Below are 21971 nucleotides of genomic sequence, written 5' to 3'. Positions count from 1 at the left end.
CTTGATTCCTGAGGCAGAATTTGAATGCATGATTGTGTTGCTTTTGTTGCCATTTTTCTCACCTTTATGGGGGTAATTCAGGAATAGATTGTTACAGAATCCGACAAATCAGATGCGAGTTGTAATCGCATAACATGTTCTTTTGATGAATCCACAATTACACATGCAAGACTTTGGAATGTGGGAGAAAACTGCAGTTTGACAGTGCTTCTAACAACACTTTTAGCAGGTATACGTTAAGGAAGTTTCAGTTGAAGTGGCAATTTGACTTGTCTACACAAGTAGCGAAATAAGCTGCTGTAGTTTAATACCTAAATAAAATGTAGTGTGTTTAATATTTTGAAACAAACTCTAACCATTAATAAGACCTATATTGTGTTTACAGAAATGCATGATCACAGAGATGGGCAAAACCGCATACTTGAGAATCGAATGTGAATATGCAAGTGTTTAAATGTCATTTTGTTTGGCTTTTGAAGAAAATGTTCATGGGATTAATTCCTTAAATGTTTATAGGTTTATTGGGTCATTACTGTCGCATATACAAAGTATAGTGAAATTCTTACTTGTATGTGTTAAGCAACATCACCCCTGACTGGGGCCTTGATTAGTAACAAAACATACCTTATCAAATGTAGTGAAAACACATTTTGTCCTGTATTCTAATGGTTACGATTAAAGGAGTACAGGGAATGTATGTCCAGATTTTTTTCTGGATTTGTACACATGCATAAAGAACAAGTCTAATTGATCACATACAAAGCTCTGAAAACTACACAACAAAGGTTGTTCTACAGAACTGTGAAATGGGAGTGCAACAAAGCTAGTGATTGATTTCACATAGGAAGCCATAAAATTTGGGTAAAAGTAAAAGGGCAGATATGGTCAAGTAATATCAGGAGTTGATTTAATTTGTTAAATACCACTATTCATCTAACAATTGCAAATGATTTTTCTGAAAAGCTTTGAAAAGTATGTTAGAAAAAGTTTTAAATATCTTGCTTATGGGGGGAGGCTGCAGGGATCTGTGGTATCTAGGGTGAACTTCTCCTGGCTGTCCTCCTGGCATTGCAAGAAATCTTTGCTTCCATTTGGGTGACTGGCATGATCCCTATCTGGTAAGGGAAGGGCGATTGCCTGGATTGCAGCAACTACAGGGGGATAATACTGCTCTCTGTGCCGGGTAAGGTCCTTGCTAGGGTCATCCTCAATAGGATCTGTGATCATTTGCTCAGCGACCAGAACAGTCTGATTTTACGAATAAGAAGTCTACTATCGACCACATCCTGGGACTGAGGGTTCCCATGAAGCGCAAACGTGAATATCGGAGTTTCTTTGCCGCCTTTGTTGATTTTTGCAAAGCATTCGACTCGGTTGATCGAGCTTCCTTGTGGGACATCCTGAGGGTTCGCTGTATATCACGGCCGGCCTGTACACTGGTACTGAGTGCTGTGCAGAGTGGCAGCAGGACCTCTGCGTTTTTTTTCCCAGTTGATTCTGGGGTTTGTCAGGGGTGTGCTCTTGCTCCTACTCTGTTCAGTGCTTGTATGGTCTGGGGGGTGGGCAAGGTTGTTGGGTCCAGTGGCTATGGGGCATCTGTTGATGAAGAAAGATTCACAGATCTTTGCTGATATCTTCGCGGAGTCAATGGAGGCTCTGATCGGGGCGTTCGAGAGACTGAGTGAGGAGTCTGAGTGTCTAGGCTTGCGAGTGTCCTGGATAAAAACAAAGATCCAGGCCTTTAATGACCTCTTGGGCAGAGCCATCAGTAGTTTGTCTGTTTGCAGAGAGAGTGTCGACCTTGTTGAATGGTTTATTTACCTAGGCAGTGACATTCATGTCTCTAGTGACTCTTCTTTTTGAAGTCAGTAGAAGGATTGGGAGAGCGGGGGTTGTCATAAGGTTGCTGGAAAGGGGTGTGTGGTGGTCCTGATTTATCTATGCAAAAGGACGAAGGTCCAAGTCTTTAGAGTCCTGGTGCTTCCTGTCTTGCTATATGGTTGCGAGACATGGATGCTATCCAGTGACCTGAGATGAAGACTGGATTCCTTTGGTACTATCTCTCCGGAAAATCATTGGGTACCTTTGGTTCAACTTTGTGTCGAATAAGTGATTGCTCACGTAGTCCCGAATGGGGCACATTATCTGCATTGTGAGGGAATGTCGGTTACGGTACTAAGGCCATGTGACGTGTTTTTCCCCCCAGGGTGATCCAGCTTGTAAGATCCTCATTGTTGGGGACCCAAGTGGCTGGACCAGGCCAAGGGTAACACCTGGGTGTGGCAGATGGAGAATCATTTCTGGAGGGTGGGGACTGGACCGCGTGTCTGCCTGGGGGTTGCAAACTGGGATCCTGAGTCGTTTCGTTGTGTAGTGGGTGCATGCTCCCGAACTTGACTTGAATACTAGTTTAGTGATATGTGGCTAAGCTACTTGATGGGTATACTAGTATTAAGTAGTGTGGGGTGTTGGTTTGTTTTTTTTTTTTTTTTTAAATATAAACTATTACAGAAAAGGGCACACTATTATTTGAATAATGAAGGTTCCTTTAATAGAAATGCTTTTGATGTGATTTGTTTGCCTTGGCATCGACTATTGTGAAGTTTTACTGGTGAGCTCAAAATCTGCTTGTGACATTCCTAGTGCTGTGTGTGAATGTTTGTTTGTGGATGTTTCAGGAAACGTGAAGAGCGTTTAAAAAAGGTAACTGAGGCCCGTGAGCGAGAGGAGCAGAAAGAAGAAGCCAAAAAAAGGAAAATTGAGCAAAAGTTTGCCCAAATGGAGGAAAAGAATGACAAGGTGAGTCTTATATTCTCAACTTATGAAGTTATTAGTGTGGCTTTTAATCACATACTTTTGTTATACTAATATCATAGCAGAAAATATCTGATTTCAGTGTTTCCTGATGGAACATTGGTTTAGTTTGGCTAGGATCATGAAGTGCATATTCTTGTCCTGTAGCAGTGATATTGGGAAGTGCATTGCAACTGGAGCAGAATTTTACTTCTATGTTGTCTTCTATTTTCTCTTATGATGTTCAGGTGTCTTTAAAAACTGTTGCATAAGTCAGAACAGAAGAACATTGATGCCTAAAATTGAACTTTTAAAATTCAATACTTTTTTTGTGTATTTCGTTTTAATATGAAGGTTTAATGTTTCTATTCTGAGCAGTTTAGAGTTCCACAGCTTACTCATAGACCTCTTGTTTTTAAGAAAAACATATCTATTAATGTTATGAAATTTTAGCAATTCTCTAACGTTATGGCATTAACATAATGCCTTTTTAAGGAGTTTGTTGTGCCCTGTGTGTTTCCTGTTTTTGAAATTTCTTTCCTTAAGTATAAGGTTAATTTGTAGTGTGTGTGTGTGTGTGTGTTTTTTTTTTTTTTTTTTTTTCCAGTCACTGAAATGAAATTATTTTAAACATTCTAAAGCATGCTTAATTCACTTCAGGTGGGCAAGAGCTTATCTGAACCTCAAGTCTTAATAATGGATAGCATGTCAATCCATTGCAAAGCTTACTGGTGAACACGGCTGCACTCATTTTGAGAGTTTAAAATTCCCAATAAGTATAGCAATCATGTATTTGGTGGATATGGCAACAAATCCAAAATGACTAGATAAAAATACACATGGACATGAGATGTGAAGTCTCTAAATAGGCAAACTTATACATTTAATATGTATAAAAAAAAGGATTAACGCCATGCCAGAATGCTACCAATTTCTTGTTTTTTGAGGAAATTTGTTTTATAGGGTTAGGGGATTTGAGTGTGGGATTTTTTCTAAAAAAAAAAACAAAAAAACCAGGTGCCATTTATGTGCACCTTCCAGATTTTATTCAGTGATTGTCTCTTTAACTGAAAAATACTGTTCAAAAGTAATCTAACAATGAAAATATAGGTATGTATTAAAAGGTTTAGAGATTTTTTTGTAAATTACATTGTCCTGAATAATCTTTGTTTACAAATTCATGCAGCACAGATTTAAATCCAGTTTTGAAAAGATTGCTTGTTTTGGGGTGTGCTTTATTTTCGCATTTAAAAAAAAAAATCCCAACTTTACTGACAGGTCAAAGGAAATAATCGTACTGTCGTTTATCCGGAAATAATTTTAATTGAGGTTTGAGATTGACAAAAAAATTATGTATTAAAGAGTTCATGCATACGTTAATGTACATTTTGTCAGTGTTTTTAATATGATCCTTTCCCATGCTCACTGTAGTAAGTGATTATACAATTTCAATTGGTCATGCCTTGCAATAGGAGACGGCAATTATTTAATCATTGAGATCTGGGCGCTCTTGCTTCCTACTACAGTCCAACAACCTGCAGATTCAGTTGATTGGCAATGCTATATTGGCCTTGGGGTGTGTTTTTGTCCTGCAGTGGACTGGCATTCCTTCCCTGGTTCTTTTCTGCCTTATGCCCAATGCTAGCTGGGATATGCTCCAATATCCACTGTAGGCCCATTTAGGAATAAGCAGGTTAGTAATTGACTAACAGAAATGTAGTCCTTGAGATTGCAATATATAAATTGTTATATGTGATAAAAATAGTAAAAGTACATCTTAGTTGTCATAAATGTCTCTAATCTGTGTGCCATAAATGTGAGATGAGACAAATGCTTTGTCATTAAAGGAGTATCTATCTAAAATTTATTTTGGATTGCACATCCAGCGCAAATTCAATTTATTACTGTTTTAAAATAAGTGGTAGCCAATTGGTTTGTGTCTTGCAATTTTTGTGATTTGGTACAAGTTGTAGCTGGTGTTGCTTGAATGGGGATTTCTGAATCTCGGTCTTTGTTATTGCAAAGTAGTGTATATTTACTGTGGATTAGGAACTCTAAATTGTTTCTTAATGTTACTTTCACAGAACACCATCATGGACACATCTACAACAACATTTATTTATATAGCACATTTTCATACAAATGTAGCTCAAAGTGCTTTACATGATGAAGAAAGAAACTATTGGAATAAGACCGCACTGATTAACACAGAATAAGAGTAAGGTCCGATGGCCAGTGAGGACAGAAAAAAAAAAAAAAAAACTAGACGGCTGGAGAGAAAAAATAAAAACTGCAGGGGTTCCAGGCCACGGGACCGCTGGGCATTCTACCAAACATAAATTAAACAGTCCTCTTTTTGTATTTAGGGTTCTCCGCGCCACTTATGATTGGTTGCACCTTGCACAGGCATTGCCTGTTTTTTGCATATTTTGAATTTGTCTTGGAGGATAAGTAGGGAATGGACAGACAGCTATCTATGCTGATTTAGGTTTTACTGGATCAATATGAAGACTTGCATCCCTCATTAGGGCTATGCATAATTTCCTTACCCAGTTGAAGATGTTGCATGTTAAAATGGGGAAAGTAGCATCTTGCTGGTAACATACTCATGTATTATTCATGCATTTTTATTTCTAAGCATGCACCATACTGTTACAAAATTTACTAGCAGTGAAACTTGATAAAGTATGGCAATAACACATGACAAAACCCTAGTAGGATTTATAAAAAAAAAATCTGCCATACCACAATGAAATTCAAGCGCTGATATAAATTAGCTTTGAAGAGATTTTGTGAATTTCTTGAACAAGTCTATTTACTAATTTGTGTGGCACAGATTTTGAATTGCAATCTTGGTGGAAAACCAGCTACTTAAACTAAAACCAATTACTTGGTAGAATTTGAATGCATAAACCATTTGTACATAAAGAAAATTGAGTCCATAAATGTATTTACCTCTGAGTTTGTACTTAACGTATACACTGTGTGCACAATTATTAGGCAAGTTGTATTTTTGAGGATTAATTTTAATATGGAACAAACACAGTGCTATCAGTCAATCCAAAATGTTAATAAACCTGAAACCTGAATGTTTCACAACGGAAATGTGAGTGTGAACATCAGGGGAATACATATGTGCGTACAATTATTAGGCAACTATTAGTGTGCAGATTTATTATGCAACTAAAGGAAAAATGAAAATTTTCCCATCTCACTTGTTTGTTTTCATCTGTTATAGTGAGAATAATAAACAAACACCTCAAAATTTACAAATATCTCTGACATTTCAAAAAAAATAAGTCAATCAATCAATGACCAATATAGCCACCCTTCTTTCCAATAACAGTCATAAGCCTTTCCATTCATGGAGTCTGTCAGTTTCTTGATCTGTTGACGATCAGCTTTTTGTGGAGCAGTGACTACAGCCTCCCAGACACTCTTCAGAGAGGTGTATTGTTTTTCTCCCCCGTAAATCTAGCGTTTAAGGAGTGCCCACAAGTTCTCGATAGGGTTTAGGTCAGATGAGGAAGGGGGCCATGTCATTATTCCTTCATCTTTAAGGCCTTTACTGGCTGGCCACGCAGTGAGAACTTCGATGCAAGTGATGGAGCATTGGCCTGCATAAAAATCATGGTCTTTTTCCTGTATCACTGTTTGAAGAAAGTGTCTTGAAAAACTGGCAGTAGGTTTGGGAGTTGATTTTGAGTTCATCTTCAATGCAAAAGGTCCAACTAGCTCATCTTTAAAAATACCAGCTCATACCAGTACCCCACCTCCACGTTGGAGTGGAGCTCTGTGCCCATTGCTGATCCACAGGTCCATCCATCTGGTCCATCAAGAGTCACTCTCATCTCATCGGTCCATAAAACCTTTGAAAAAAATCTGTCTTCAGATATTTCTTGGCCCAGTTTTGACGTTTCAACTTATGTTTCTTGTTCAGTGGTGGTTGGGTTTCAGCCCTCCTTACCTTGGCCATGTCTTTGAGCACTGAACACCTTGTACTTCTGGGCACTCCAGGTAGGTTGCAGCTCTGGAATATGAAAGTACTGGAGGATAATGGGTTCCTGGTAGCTTCACGTTTGATTCTTCTCAAATCTTTGGCAGCTAATTTGCGTCTTTTGTTCTCAACACGTTTCTTGCGACCCTGTTGACTATTTGCAACAAAATGTTTGATGGTTCTGTGATCACACACCAATATCTTGGCAATTCCAAAAGTGCTGCATCCCTCTGAAAGACTTTTTACAATTTTTGACTTTTCAGAGTCAGTTAAATCTCTTTTTTGGCCCATTTTGCCTGAGGAAAACTAGCTGCCTAATAGTTCTGCACACCTTGATATAGGGGGGTGATCTCCTTAGGCCACACCCTCCCTCATTACACAAATACACATCACCTGACGTGCTTAAATCCAATAAGCATTCAAGTTAATACAGCTTGGAGTTGGAATATACGCATTAAAAATGATGATATGGTCAAAATACTTCAAAAGTAATTGCCCTGCAGCAAAGATTCAGTGTTTGCACATTAAAGTTAGATGTTTTGGAGATCACATGTAGTCTGTGCTATCTCTAAAACTTTTAGATGTGGTGCCTTTGTCTTTGAAACATCTTTATGAGCTTATCTATATATGAATGTATGGCCAATGTGGACGTCTGGTTGTATTGGCTCCATTTTTATTTTGTCATGAATATGTAGACTAACCATATGTATAAGGAGTTACTTGGCATGAAACCTTTCTGGATTTTTAATTACTAGGGGCTTTGTTCTCCACTTCATGTCTCTGCTGCTCACATTGTGAAGAGGGGGGTTAAACGCACCCCAAGGAGATGGTCACTCCTCCAACCCCACCACAGCCCCCCACCCCCCTTCAAACGGTGATACAATGGTGAAACAGTGTGTTTTGTTCCCCTCGCTGCCTCTTTGCTCAATCAGCTGCTGGCTTGCAGCTTCTTGCAAGATGTGAAACTCTCTCTGAAAAAATCATGTCTCCTTCCAAGATTTTTATTATATATAATAGAGAAGTGTATCTTGCTTTTTATTGAATAAACGAAAAAAGATCCTTTTCATGCGAAAACGGCCATCTAAGTCATACATAGATATATATACATAGAAAGAAAATGAATGCATGGACATGGAGCACATTGCTAATTTAATTTTGTAATTTAGAAATCCAGTCAAGTATTTTTTTCCAGTAGTTTTTGTGTTTACGAAGTTATTTTTACTTTAGATACGTGAGGAACGGATTGCAGAGGAGAAAGCTAAGCGCAAGCTTGCTAATAAGAAAATGGAAGAAGCAGAGATTCGTCGTAAACAAGAGGAAGATGCAAGGAGAATAAAGGCTTTGCAGGCTGTAAGACTTCTATGTGCTTTATATTTTGTATTTTAAACAGTAGATGTGACCCTTCACATTAAGGGATGGGAAGGTTACCACATTTCTTCAATCTAATGCAGTGAAATTTACACTGCTTCATATGTTAAATTATTCCTATAAGATTTGTTTTTACAAAGTGTTAAAAAAAGCCGTTTGGATTTTTAGACTGTAGAGCATTAGTTAAAAAGTATGTAATCCTGCAAATTAGACATCTAGCACAGTATAACTATAGAGGTTGGTGCTATGGTTCAGTGTTTCACCCCCATAAGAGGACTTAGTCTGAAGTATGCTACCGTTTTGGTGTTTTGAAAAGTGTTGTGGGGAAATTAACTGAAGATGACTGTCGTGTCTGCATAAAATGCAGGAAGTAAGTTGTTTGGTAGGGCAAAACAAATTGAATTTAATGAGTCAAATTTGAGACCATCACCTACTGCTATAAAGTTGATTCCAGGAAATCTGTTTTTGCTGTTTAACTAGCTAATGTTCTCCTTATAAAGCTTTAGTGTTGCATGCTCTTAAGTATTTGAGTACACACGTATTGCCCTGATTTTGTCTGGAATGAAGTCACTGGATGATCAATCTAGTATGTTTTTAATCTGAATCATTCATACAAGTCTGTCTGTCCTGACTAATGAATGACCAAGAGTTAAACTTCAATTAAAAACATTCCCTTACAGTACACGGATGTATCAGAACCGAGTCTGATTGGACAAGTTGGCAGATATTTTAAATAACGTTACAGCACGGCTTGAAATTTGCAAAGGGAAATGGTACCTGTACAAATTTAATCACTGCAAGTTTAGATTTTAAATGTTGTGAAATGATTTCAGACTATACTAGTATTTTTAAAAAAAAAAAAGTGAAAAGGCCCCCCTATTGTAATAATTCCCGAGAACCAAAATTTTGGCGCCTAAACATCTTGATGGGGCGATATCTAAATTTCACATCTTGCCATGGTGCAAGTATAATTTTGTGGTTAAAACTGAGAAAGGTTGTTTTTTTTCGCTGATAAGTTTTTCATTCTGTCTTTTAGGAAGAAGAGGAACGAAAACATCAGGAGTTACTTCAGAAGAAGAGAGAGGAAGAGGAACAAGAGCGTCTAAAAAAAATTGCTGAAGTTAAGAGACTTAAACAAATAGACCAAGAAAGACAGCTTGCTGCAGAGAAAGAACTCCAAAGAAAGAGGGAGCAGGAGCGCATTCGGATTGAACGGTATTAAGTTCATGAGCAAGAAAAGTCGGCACCAAATAGGGTTTTGATAAGTAGCCTGAAGTTAATCCTCTAGATGCATGTTGAGTGGCTTATTTAAAATTTACTTTAGTCTTGAGGAAATATTGTAAATATATTTTGCTATATTGCTCACTACCACAAAAAACTCCATGTGCCTTGACAAGGCAACTTGAAAGTCAAGTATTCATAATTATGAAGACACTGTTGCAAGTGCTTTTAAAACTTTGACTAGTAGTCATTTAAACATTTTGTTGAATTAATGGATTTCTAATTTAGACCAATTTAGCTGAGACACAAAACACAACCTTAATTTTGTCTTAGTCCATTTCTGTAATTGAGACCAATCTAGTGACCTTAAGATGTTAAAACACTTAGCACCTGAAATGATTGCTAATGGGTGTTTTCCTATTGGTGAATTGCAGTTGTAAAAATGTTCCCTTCTAATATTGCAACAGTTGTACTCTAACGGCATGCAAGACTTAATCTCTCACTTAGTTTTTCTGCATGGGCATAACTTACTGTACAATTGTTACAGTCCCTTGTATATATTTGGAAGGAGCAATTTTAAGCATTGGGTGAAAAAAAATAGATGCTTTTTTGTATTAAATGTCAAGAATAAACACTAAAACCAGTATTTACCGGACATGCCACCAGTGTTTCTAATTCAATACAACAAAGGCAACAATCTATACTAATAAAAGGCAAAGCCCTGACTCACTGACTCATCACTAATTCTCCAAGTTCCCGTGTAGGTAGAAGGCTGAAATTTGGCAGGCTCATTCCTTACAGCTTCCTTACAAAAGTTGGGCAGGTTTCATTTCGAAATTCTATGCGTGATGGTCATAACTGGAAGCTATTTTTCTCCATTTACTGTAATGGAGTTGAGCTCGAAAGCCGTGGGGGGCGGAGTTTCGTGTGACATCATGCCTCTCACGTAATCGCGTGAACTGACTGTCAACGCAGTACATAGAAAACCAGGAAGAGCTCCAAAAAGCACTGTAGAAAACATGCATTATATAATTGAGAAGGCAGCGAAACAATAAGCGAGCAAGTGACATATACAACCATATTCATGAGTGCTGCTACTTCGGAAACAAAGCACGGTGTAAACCTAAAGTTTAAATTAAGTTCATTGACAGGCTGCCGCTGGCGTTTGTCATGCCCACGGGTAATGCGGGATACAAGTTTAATGAGAGGACGCAGGATATAAACAAGAGTTTTGATCACTTTGTAACTAAGTTAAAATTGCAGGTGAGGGGCTGTGCTTATGCAAATTCCGAGAGACTGTGTTTGTGGGGGGATTGACAGTTAAGGCGGGTGGGGGAGTCACGTCATCATCTCCCCTCCCATTCACCTCATTTCGCTCTGAGCTGAACTCCGCAGCTAACGCAGTGTTACGGAAGCGAGTTTGTGACACTGCCACCAAATACTCCACAGAAAAATCCACAAGTTAATACACACGCTGTCTCTACAGTTTCTCCACACTGAATCCTCCAGGCACTACTTACATAAGGTTGCATTGACAATCGTGTTACGTTATTTTTAAAATGTTTCCTTTTCTTAGCACAGCTGAGAAGCTTCGATGCATGTGCTCCATAACACGTTAAAAAATCACGCATTTAATCACACTTTGCATTACAAACAAAGGAGAACTTCTGTCAATGCATGATTTCCTGGTACACCGATTACATTGATCAGCGCTTCCCGATTCATTTTACCCTCACACCCCCTTGGTTTGAGAAGAAGTATGAAAAAAATGAGGTTAACACAGAAGAACAGATCACCAATTGAAGCTTTATGAATAATCGATTCACCATCAATAATTGTTTTGGTAAAGCCATACTCAAGTCAAATCTTGAATATATAAAGTCAGCGTCGGAATATCCATCCATTTCCCAACCTGCTGAATCCGGCCACACGGTCACGGGGAGTCTGCTGGGGCCAATCCCAGCCAACACTGGGCGCAAGGCAGGAACCAATCCCTGTGCAGGGCAAATGCATCATTTTCAAAACATTAACCGAACAGTGTTTGTTTAATTTTTCTGAATACGTTTTTATTAACTTAGTTCAGTTCAATCAATAGATTTTGACTTTCACTTTATATATTCAGGAGTGAGTTTATATACTCCGATATTGACTTTATATAATCAGGAATGACTTTATATATTCATAGTATATATATATATATATATATATATATATATATATATATATATATATATATATATATATATATATATATATATATATATTCAAGGGTATTCTGATAGTTTTATATATATATATATATATATATATATTCAAGATAATTTAAAAAAAATATATATATATATATATATATATATATATATATATATATATATATATATTTTCTCCTGGTTTTGAATAGCATTCTTAATGAATTCATCAGTGGTATTCAGGTGTGCTTTTTTTGAGAAAAATTGCTTTCTAGTTAGGCTCCGTCTGTAATGTCTGTCCCTCCTTGTTTGATTTTAGTTGCATCTGCGAGTTTAAATTTCAAGAAAAGTTGTTCATGGTTCATATATATAAAAAACGGCTTGTGTGAAAGTTGACATATAAAGATGTACACTTTTATGATAGCTAACATTCATTATTACACAGTACTCAGATGTGTTTAGCTCAGCAGCTAATGCTATTCAGGGTTTTGTTTGTTTGGTTTTTTTGTTTTGTTTTGTTTTTTGGCAGTCAATGTTGGTTTTTGTGTTTGTACCTAATATGGCAATGAAATCAATGGATTCCTATTTCCTGATGCTGTTATTTCTATTTTTCACATTCACGTTTTTGGGTTTTTTAAACTAAAATATATAGAATTTTCTACCTCCTCATGCTGCCACAAAATAACATGCTTACATGTTTCTGATTTAACATTGAAAAGCATAGTCTTAATGGTGAATTTCCAGCATATTGAGAATTTAAGAATAAGTCCAAGATTTAGCCTAAAATCCTGTACTCCTATAGGATACACTAAGTTTATGAAAGAAATTTGAGTATTTGATTGAATGTATTTAATATTTACTGGAATAGTTGGCAAGATATTCTTTCTGTTCATAAACCATGAATTTTATAGCTGTGTTTTTTTTAATGCATGGTTAATTATGCCATATATCAGGATCAAAGCTGTCATTTACACAAGTAGTCTTTTTTTTTTTTTTTTAACTGAAATTTAAGATTTTGACTGTTGTGGTCTTGGATCAGAAATTCATAATCCATACTTTGTAAAAGACTGAAAGGTCTTTCATATAACAAGTAAAACCTATTGTAGTTACTCTACAGCTAATAGCCACTTTTTTGTGTAATTCCACACTACCATTAACACGTTAATTATACTAAAGATATCTTAAACATACTAGTTCTCATTTAGTGTTGCTGGACCCAGATTTAGGCCAGAGCTCTGGAATTACTCCTCGGCCAAGAAAGTAGTGTAACAGCAATGCTGTCTGGCAACAATGTAGTAGAAAAAGCAAGTCTCACTCTTTGCCTAGAATTGTAGGATTGTAATGGGCAGAGGTGGGCTATAAGCTGTAAATGGCCATCATTGTGAGGTTTATGGAGTTACCAGTATCTCGGTGTTGACAAATGTATACATGATTGACAAGTACAAAATCTGTCATGCCTTTTATACTTATCAATCTGTGCAGGCCATAATTTTTTATTTTGGTGGTAATGTATATGGTACATTTTTATTGTAATTGTATTCTTAAAATGTAATTAAATGTGGTGAGCACTACATAATCTAAAATGACTAATGAATAATATAAACACCTGTTGAATTGAGCTGTGTATTAAACATTCCAAGGAGTTAGCTTGCATAAATGTTTCAACCATTCATCTTTAAATCCTATATTTTTCAGGGAACAACTTCTTGAAAAAGAAAAGGCTTTTGCTGTACAGATGGAGGTTGAGAAGGCAGCTAAAGAAAAGGCTTTATTGGACGCTGCCAAAGAGGAGAGACTACAGAAGGAGGCAGAGGAAAGAGAGAAATTAAAGGCAAGTATAACTTTTGCATCTAAATTTGCCATTTTTGTACACCACAAATAATGAAAAAATATCTTTTTAACAGCAAGAACAGCAGCATAAGGCTAATTTGGAAAATGAACTCAAAGAACACCCCAAGGATGAGAAACTGGTAAAGGAAAAACCAGATACCTCTAGCAGTCATAAGACTTTGAACATTACTGTTGATTTAGAGGTAAGCTTTGACAGAATGCATTTTGTTTAGTTTTTCCTCCACTATTGCTGTTAGAATAGACATTTCTGTGGAGATGGCCAAGGGACAGATTCGGGTACACTTATTTGGGAATGCTAAAAAGTTTTTCCAAATATAGTAAGACAAGGAAACAAAGAAATTAAACGTTTTTGGTAAGAATTTGCAAGTGAGAGGATACATCCACATTGACCCTAATTGTAAAATTGGGAGTTGTGTTTTAGGTCTGTGCTGTCTTAAGTTTGTATAAAACCTGTACTCAAATTGTTTTCCATTTTAAAATAAAATATTTAATATCTACAGAGTTCTGCTTTAATATTTAATTTGTAGACATTTTTTCACTTGATAAATATTCTTTTGTGAACTTCACAGTAGATGCTATAGAAACACTGTCTTAAGGTTTCCAGGGAATAGACTGTTGCCCCTCTATACCCAGAACTAGATTGAATGAATGAGTTTCAGAATGTTTATCTGATCATTGTTAGCCATTTTTTCTTTCTTTGTAGAAGTCTCCTCAGTCATATCAAATGACTCCCAAAGGAGGCAATAAGACTATTTCACATTTAGATTCCGAAAACTATGGGATGGATCTAAACAGTGATGATTCAACTGATGACGAAAGTGCTCCCAGAAAACCTATTCCTTCCTGGGCAGAAGGTGAGTTTCATAATTCAAGGAATTAGCCACCTTCCCCCAAAAAAGGCTTTTGGTGTTTCAGTCGTGCAAGCATTATGCATTTAAGTGTTTGTGGTGTAAAATTTTATGAGTAACTTTTTAAAATGACATTTCTTGAAGCTTTTGGTGAGGCAACTTAGAAATAAATTTTTTTGCACTACCTTCTTGCTGTTTGTGTAGGGGCTAAAATAAAAAGTGAGACCAGTGATGGATCATTCTTATCTGATAATTTACAAATGTATTCTGCATTAAATAAAGGAAAAAAAGAATAAAAGACCATATTGGAATTAATTCTGGTTTAAAAATACATGAGAGAAAATTGTGTATGAAATCAGTTTGTGTTTCAAATTTTACTCTTGTTCCTAGTGTTTCATATGTGGAACAGAAATTGTGTTTAGTGTATTTACTGTCATTAAGGAAAGTAGCAGATTTTGGTATCTGGAATATCTTTTCCACCTTGTTTTAAGTCATTATCAGATGTCTTTCATTAAATGCATTAATTTTTATAAATCAAGTATTCCCCACTGCATGCAACAAGTCTATTGTAGCCGCCTTGGTGGTGGTCACCCATGGAGAACAAATCAAAATAGTGTGTGGTGTGTTTTTTTTTTTTTTCCCCCTCCTCTTCTACTCCGGCATTAGATGTTAAACATTCTGAAATCCATTACATTGTTCTACAAATACCTCCACTTTGTAAGCATGAATAAAGCCTCCTTGGGTGCCAGATAGAAACACAGATACACGCACAGCTCCATTGCACGCAGGTCTTTTAGAAAAGAACACTAAGTGGGTCCAAATCCTTGGGTAAAGGCAGATTGACGCAGTAGTGGATTGCCAAAGTGCTTTCTGCCTACTTCAGTCTGTAGTTTTGCTGGAATACAGTGAATTTCTAACACTTTGTCAGTCTTCCCTAATGATTCCTCAAATACACATAGAGGTCCTATTAGAAGTAGAGGGAGCATATTATAGTCCAGTATCATTCAATGCAACAGCTGGACAAAATTCCCATAATTATGGTCAATAGAAATGATCTGAATAATTAGTTTACATTTTGCATTTCTGATTTGTCTGTGTAACCATAATAAGCATATCACACTGCAACAAAAATTTAGCTTAGCAAACTGACATTACACAGTACTCTATAGTTTAACTGTAGGTAGAAGGCTGAAATTTGGCAGGGTCATTCCTTACAGGTTACTTCCAAAAGTTAAGCAGGTTTCATTTTGAAATTCTACGCGTAACGGTCATAACTGATATGTAACTTACGTACATATATATGGCCATAGCCTGCAGCTCGGTCGCCTAATGAGGCGGAGTTGCGTCCTCCATCACCATGCCTCCCACTTAGTTGGCTCCCTGCCTGCCTATATTGCGTCCCCCCATACCCACGCCTCCCACGTAATTGAGTGCCTGCCCATATGTGGCCGTCTGTCAGCAGCAATCCAATAGACATGTTGCCACTTAATATTCACAGGCAAATCAAAAAGTTAATACAGGGAATGCCTGTTAAACATCTTGGATTCACGAGTAGCGATTTGGGTGGTGAGATTGACTGTTTTGAGGTGTTTGTCATGCTTAAGACGAATACGATATTCGCGAGATACACGTTTAATGAGAAGACGCAGGGTATAAACGAGACTTTTGATCACTTTTGTAACGGAGTTAAAATTGTTGGTGAAAGACTGCTTATGCAAACGAAGATGAGATGGTCCGGGATAGGCTAGTGTTTGGCACAAACTCGGCGAAAGTGTGAGAGAAACGAAGTGCCGGGTCTGAGCTAACATTAAGTAAAGCCGTGGACATCGCAAGATAGCACAAGCACAGCTGAGAACCTTCGATGCATGTACTCCGAGCGGCTCACGTGAACGTACTGTGAACGCAGTACGCAGACAACAAACGAGAGCTCCAAAGAGCGCTGAGAAAAAACGCATTACACATAATTGAGAAGGCAGCAAAAGAATATTCATAAGTGCAACTACTGCGGAAACAAAGCACATGGTGGAAATAGTCAATGTCCAGCTTAAGGAAGACAGTGTAAAAAATGTGGTAAATTGAACCACTTTGCTAAAGTTTGCAGGACTGGGAACAGTAAACCCGTGCATGCAGTGTGTGCTGTCTCAGATAAAGAGGAAAACGAGTTGTTTATTGATGCAGTCAGAAAGGAACAATCCTCTGAAACTGAACAAGCCTTTGTAGACAGATCAATAGGAAAGCAAGGTGTAACGCTTAAGTTTACATTAAGTTGATAGACACGCTGCCGCTAAATATTCGCAGGCAAATCCACAAGTTAATACCGGGAATGCCTGTTAAACAGCTTAGATTCACGAGTACCGATTTGGGTAGTGAACACTTCGATGAATGAAACCTGTTATCTTTTTAACAACGGTTGACAAACACGGAATGTAACTTGAACACAACACAACCCTTCAAATACGAACCTGATTGAAAAAAATAGTGATAATCAAATCCTTGATGACAGCAACACTCATAACAGTCACAAAACAATTACATTGACAATCGTGTTACGTTATTTTTAAAATGTTTCCTTTTCTTTTTCATAACTTCTTTAACACACTACTTCTCCGCTGCGAAGTGCGGGTATTTTGCTAGTTTTAATATAAATCGGGCTGTAGTGGATTTCCCAAAAGTGAAAATTTGCTTGGTCCAAAAGAACGATTAATAGGGAAGTACTGCATATAGAAATAACTATCAAATAGTTTGCCATTTTTAATGGGTGAAATTGATGCAAAATGAAGAGAAATTGTGCAAAACATTCAGGTCGAAAATTAAGCTTACGCCACAATATTTAATATTGCTAAGATTTTTGAGACAAAATGAGAGAAATTAGTAAACTTTTCTAAATCTCTTGTGCATTCATTTGTTTTTAAGAAAATGGAAGTATTCTACAAGTTCACTTGCTTTAACTATAAAATGTTGCAAATCATGGAGTTATAGACACTTTTTTTTTTTTTGTTTTTTCTTCTACCTAAAGATGCACGTTTCTGTAGTTTGCAACTGGTGAAATTAAGCAAATCCCAACACTGAAAATATTGAAAATAAGGATAAGCTTTCACCAGTAGCAGAACAGCAATTTTAAATACTAAGTATAATGTATTTATTCTGTAGAACAAAAGCACTAACATTAGCAAAGGGAAGAAAGCAAAAGAGGAAGGAAGAAAGAGAACACTGCATGTGGAGTAGTTTGCAATAAACAAATACAAAATAACTTTCTATTTGTAAATTGCTACATAAATTTCAGTAGTAGAAAAGAATGAAAGTATGTGAAATAATGCAGAATAAATATAAGTGAAGTATGCTACAAATCCTTAAAATTATTTCATACTTTCATGTGGCATGTGTGAACTTTATATGGTCAGGCTGTTTGGCTGTGTTTCTAGTGCTTTTGTGTACTTTTTTTTTTTTTAGTTTTGAAGTTGGACAGGTGATTGATTAGGAAATCGCACTTGTAAATTGAGTGATTAATGATTGCACAGGCCCATTTGAGTATATGTGTGTTATGCAACAGGATTTTGAGGAATGGAAATCGGATTTTTTTACCCATTCAAGTGCAGGATATTTCTGAGCCATTGCCTATGAGTGTTGGAATATTAGCACAGACTTGATCTTATTTTAAATAATGTGAAATATTTTAAGTGCATCTTGGTGGATATTTACAGTATGTATTGCCAAAATGAATACTGTTAAGTTCATTCAACCATGCAACTTCACTGTTTTAGTCAATTGTGTGTAGTATAAACCTAGTGCTAAGTTCAGATCGGTATATTTTTACTTTAGGAAACAGATTTTCTTAAATCCACAAATTGATTGCTGTGCTATTTCCCTGCTAATTCTGTTTTTATGTCCTATCCTTCTCCTACAGGGCGAAAGCTAAACCAGGCAATAATGCATCATTACTATAATCCCCCTGATACTGACAAACGATATGGTAAAATAGAACCACCTAATCTGGAGGAAATTTTCAGTAAAAGTAAACCCCGATACTTGAAAAGAACAAGCTCAGCTGTGTGGAATTCGCCACCAATGAGGAGCAACCTCAACAGTGTTTCAATCAAGTTCACCCGTTAGACAACAATGGACTTGCAATTCTCCCTTTTTTCTTTAGTTTTTAATGGAACTTCATTTGTATATACTTTTGTGTTTTTTGTTTTTGTTTTTTTGTTTTTTTTTTGTAAAAATTAGTATTTTATATCAGATAATTGGAAAAGAATCTTAAACATAAATGAAATAAAATGGTTTACAACTTGTAGTGTTTGGGGGGGTTTTGTTAAACCATTTAATTATAAAAATGAAAGTCATTTAGTGTTATGCTTCAAGAAAAGTTAATCTTTCAATGCTTTAGTCAAATCCGTACAATTTAATAAATGTGGGCTGTAACATTTCAGATTTAATCACATTACGATGTTTGTATAGAATGAACAAGCTACTTTGTTTCCCCAAAACGCACGTTAATAGGCCACTTAACTAGTGAGTATAAAGTGATACTTTTATTAACCCCATCCTGAATGTGGCCTACAAGAAAGCTTAACACATTTGGGGTAGTTGATTGGCAGTGCTTTCATCTTGGGGCTGGTTTATACTTCACGTTCAACAAATGCATCATGGCTGCTACACATTCCTAGCATTCTTTTGATGAGTCTTCTGAGCATATCGCCACAAATTAATGCCACGTACGCAAGCTGCAGTAGCAGCAAAAAAAATGGGTGGCGCGTGTATGTTCAACTTTTGGTAAGTGACATCAGCATCATGGTTTACTATAAACATGTGACAGCAAGCTGCAATACTGTTTCAATAGGATGAACCTGCATGCTTTGTGTTTTGAATGATTCGATGCCTTAAAGCAAATCATCATACTTTAATGCCGACATGCGAATGTGTTCATTTCTCGCATAGGCAATAAGTGTTGCATGTTTCCTATTGTGAGGATGCGATACATTTATTTCTTCAACTCGCAACATAATGAATCTGGAGGTTTTCTCACTGATTTATTTTATTTATTTATTTTTTTTGTGCTGACACCTGCTGGAATCCTCCATATTAAAAGTATGTGTGCATGTATGAATAATACGCTGCTTGCATCTGAACAGGTCTGACCATCTTTCTGCCTCTTACAACTCTGAACCATCACAGGCCTGAACATGTGCCGCCTTGAGCAGGGTTCCTTTCAGGTGCTGCAAGATTTTGATCTATTACGGCATAATGTGTAATCACTGGTGGTGGTAGTGACTGTGGTCCCAATGGCCTTCAGATCATTAACATGCTCCTCCTGTGTAGTTTTGGGCTGATCCCTTGTCCTTCTCACGATCATCCTCACCCCATGAGGCAAGGCCTTGCATGGAACTCCAGACTGAGGGAGATTTGATGGTCATTTTATTTCTTCCATTTCCAAATAATCGCACCAACAGTTCAGCTTCTTGCTGATGGTCTTATAGCTCATGACAGCCTTGTGCAGGTCTATAATTTTCTCCCTGTCATCCTTTGACAGCTCTTTTCTTGCCTATGGTAGTGGAGACATTGGAAAGGAAGAAATTGAGTCTGAGGCAGTTGTGCTTTATACTCTGGTTGAGATCAGGAGTATCTGTGATTGATTGGCTGTGTGCCCATGTGGCACACACTACAATCTGTGGGGGCCAGAATTCTAGCTGGGTTGTAGGGGATCAAATACTTATAAATTTGCATGTCATTGAGTGAAATATCTTTTTATGTAATGTGTTTTTTCTGGATTTTTGGTTGATATCCTGTCTCTCCATTAAAATGAAACTACCATAAACATTAGCGACTCCATTTCTTTTCAAATGAGCGAACTTACAAATTCAGCAGGGAATCAAATTATCCCCAACTGTACATTTTTATATATTTAAATTTGTTAATTATGTGATTTCCCCAAACCCCACCCCCTTAAGCTTGGGCACCAAGTATATACAAACTTATATACAGAAATTATACTTGTAAAAGTAAAAAGTCAGCTCCTATAAAGTACCAAAAGTAAAATTGTTATAATGAAGGGGCAAGGCTTTAGGTAGAGAACATAATGCATTTATTTTAAACAATGCTCACACTATTTTTGCTACAGAAATGCATTATAGGATAAGGAATTTGGCAAATGCAATCCTGTCTTTGTGTATGTTTTACCTGTCTGGGCTGGGAAGGAGCAGATTTTGCTGGGGTTAAGAGCCATGCTAAAAGAAACATCGAAGATAAAGTTGAAAAAGCACACCAAAAGTTGTTGGCGGCATAGGTCCACTTTTCGTCCAGGAACACCGCGCCCAGAGGCAGACGATGTGGTCGCGGTGGCCAAAGAGACGCACCCCGATTCCAAGTGCAGGGACCGGGACAAAGCCTGTTGTCTAATGTCTGTTATTGTGGCCAACCTGGACATTTTCACCGTGACTGTCCTCCCCGTCAAGGCCAGCAGCTACCACCACCTCTGCCTGCTGATGGTCAGGGTTAATCTTACCTATGGCCTCCTATTTCTGCCCAGCATAGTGAAGGGCGAGTTCAGGAAATTGTGGGGATGGAGGGAAAGTCTCTGGGTCTCTTTCCCCTCCTTACTTGGCACCCTGAAAGTGACCCCATGATTACTGTCTTAGTGGCTGGATAGAGCATTTGCTTTCTGGTTGATACTGGAGCCACCTGATCTACCCTACATCCGTCTCGGGTGCATTACAAAGGACACTGTTACTGTCTTAACAGCCTCAGGGGAACCACATTGCCTGTCTTTCTTCACCTGTTCCCATTCAAGCCATATTTGCAAGTGTTTCATTAACCCATCGATTTTTACTCCACCTTCTCTGCCCTGTGAATTTGTTAGGACAAGACTTGATGGCCTATCTGTGTCTTTGCATCTCCGTTATTACAAAGGGAGTGGAGGTCGCATCAGAACAACACACAGCTCTTGCACTGACCACCACCATTACATCCTCCTATGCTGCCTGGGTTGCTCATGGTTCTTCAAAACAACAAGAATCTTTGCTGTCCTGGGTTAATTCCAGATTACATTGTTTAAAATCATTTCACTGTGCTGCACAATTTTTTGGATTGCATGTTGACTAAGTCCGGCTGTCTGACATTTTAGCCAGCACTATTAACAAAAATACTATTTGCCTAACATACTGTTATATCTCTACAGTCTCCCTTTCATCACAACAACTACTTTTTTTCTGGACTGGTTCCACCCCCATATGTTTCTATTTGTAAATCCGCTCCCTTTCAGGGGCATGATGTGGGACCATGGGTATTAGCATGTCAGGATAGGGAGGATTGTATGTGGGACCTAATATTCAGTCCACCACAGATGGATCTCTTAAGATATTTGCAGTAGGACTGGTTATACCTGTAACCCAATCGCTCTGTCCTTCATCTTTCACCCTTAAACCTACACCTATGCTGTTTACCCTTCAAATCTCTTGGTTAGGCTCATACTTCTCCTCTCTCTGGGCACAATGGGAAAAATGATTTTGGCCGAATAGCTCACATTGAAACCCTGGTAATTTTCCCAAAAATCATCCTTCCATTCACATTGTGCACAATATTCTCTTTTGCCTGAGGCCAATATTACCATTGTTCATGCTAATTTAGTTAAGTGGTGTGCTATTATTCCGATCCAATACTCTCCTGTGAATTCTCCTATTCTTCCAGTTAGAAAAACGGATGGCTCATGGC

At 37.4% G+C, this 21971-nt stretch overlaps 1 protein-coding gene across 2 annotated transcripts in view; it reads left to right on the top strand.

Moving 5' to 3' along the window:
- Positions 1-18556, top strand: part of LOC120535630 (inner centromere protein) — a 57164-nt gene extending 38608 nt beyond the window's left edge. For both annotated transcript variants that reach the window (XM_039763595.1, XM_039763594.1), the window contains 7 exons: positions 2679-2799; positions 8018-8140; positions 9195-9373; positions 13264-13399; positions 13473-13601; positions 14123-14273; positions 18172-18556. In XM_039763595.1, coding sequence (XP_039619529.1) covers positions 2679-2799; positions 8018-8140; positions 9195-9373; positions 13264-13399; positions 13473-13601; positions 14123-14273; positions 18172-18377 — 1045 coding nt within the window. In that variant the 3' untranslated portion in view covers positions 18378-18556. The remainder of the gene's footprint in view (positions 1-2678; positions 2800-8017; positions 8141-9194; positions 9374-13263; positions 13400-13472; positions 13602-14122; positions 14274-18171) is intronic.
- Positions 18557-21971: the final 3415 nt, after the last annotated feature.

This window comes from Polypterus senegalus, chromosome 1 (genome assembly GCF_016835505.1).
Source record: "Polypterus senegalus isolate Bchr_013 chromosome 1, ASM1683550v1, whole genome shotgun sequence".
Taxonomy (NCBI): domain Eukaryota; kingdom Metazoa; phylum Chordata; class Cladistia; order Polypteriformes; family Polypteridae; genus Polypterus; species Polypterus senegalus.
The sequence above is the reverse complement of the archived record's forward strand: the minus strand, read 5'-3'. Positions and strand labels throughout refer to the sequence as shown.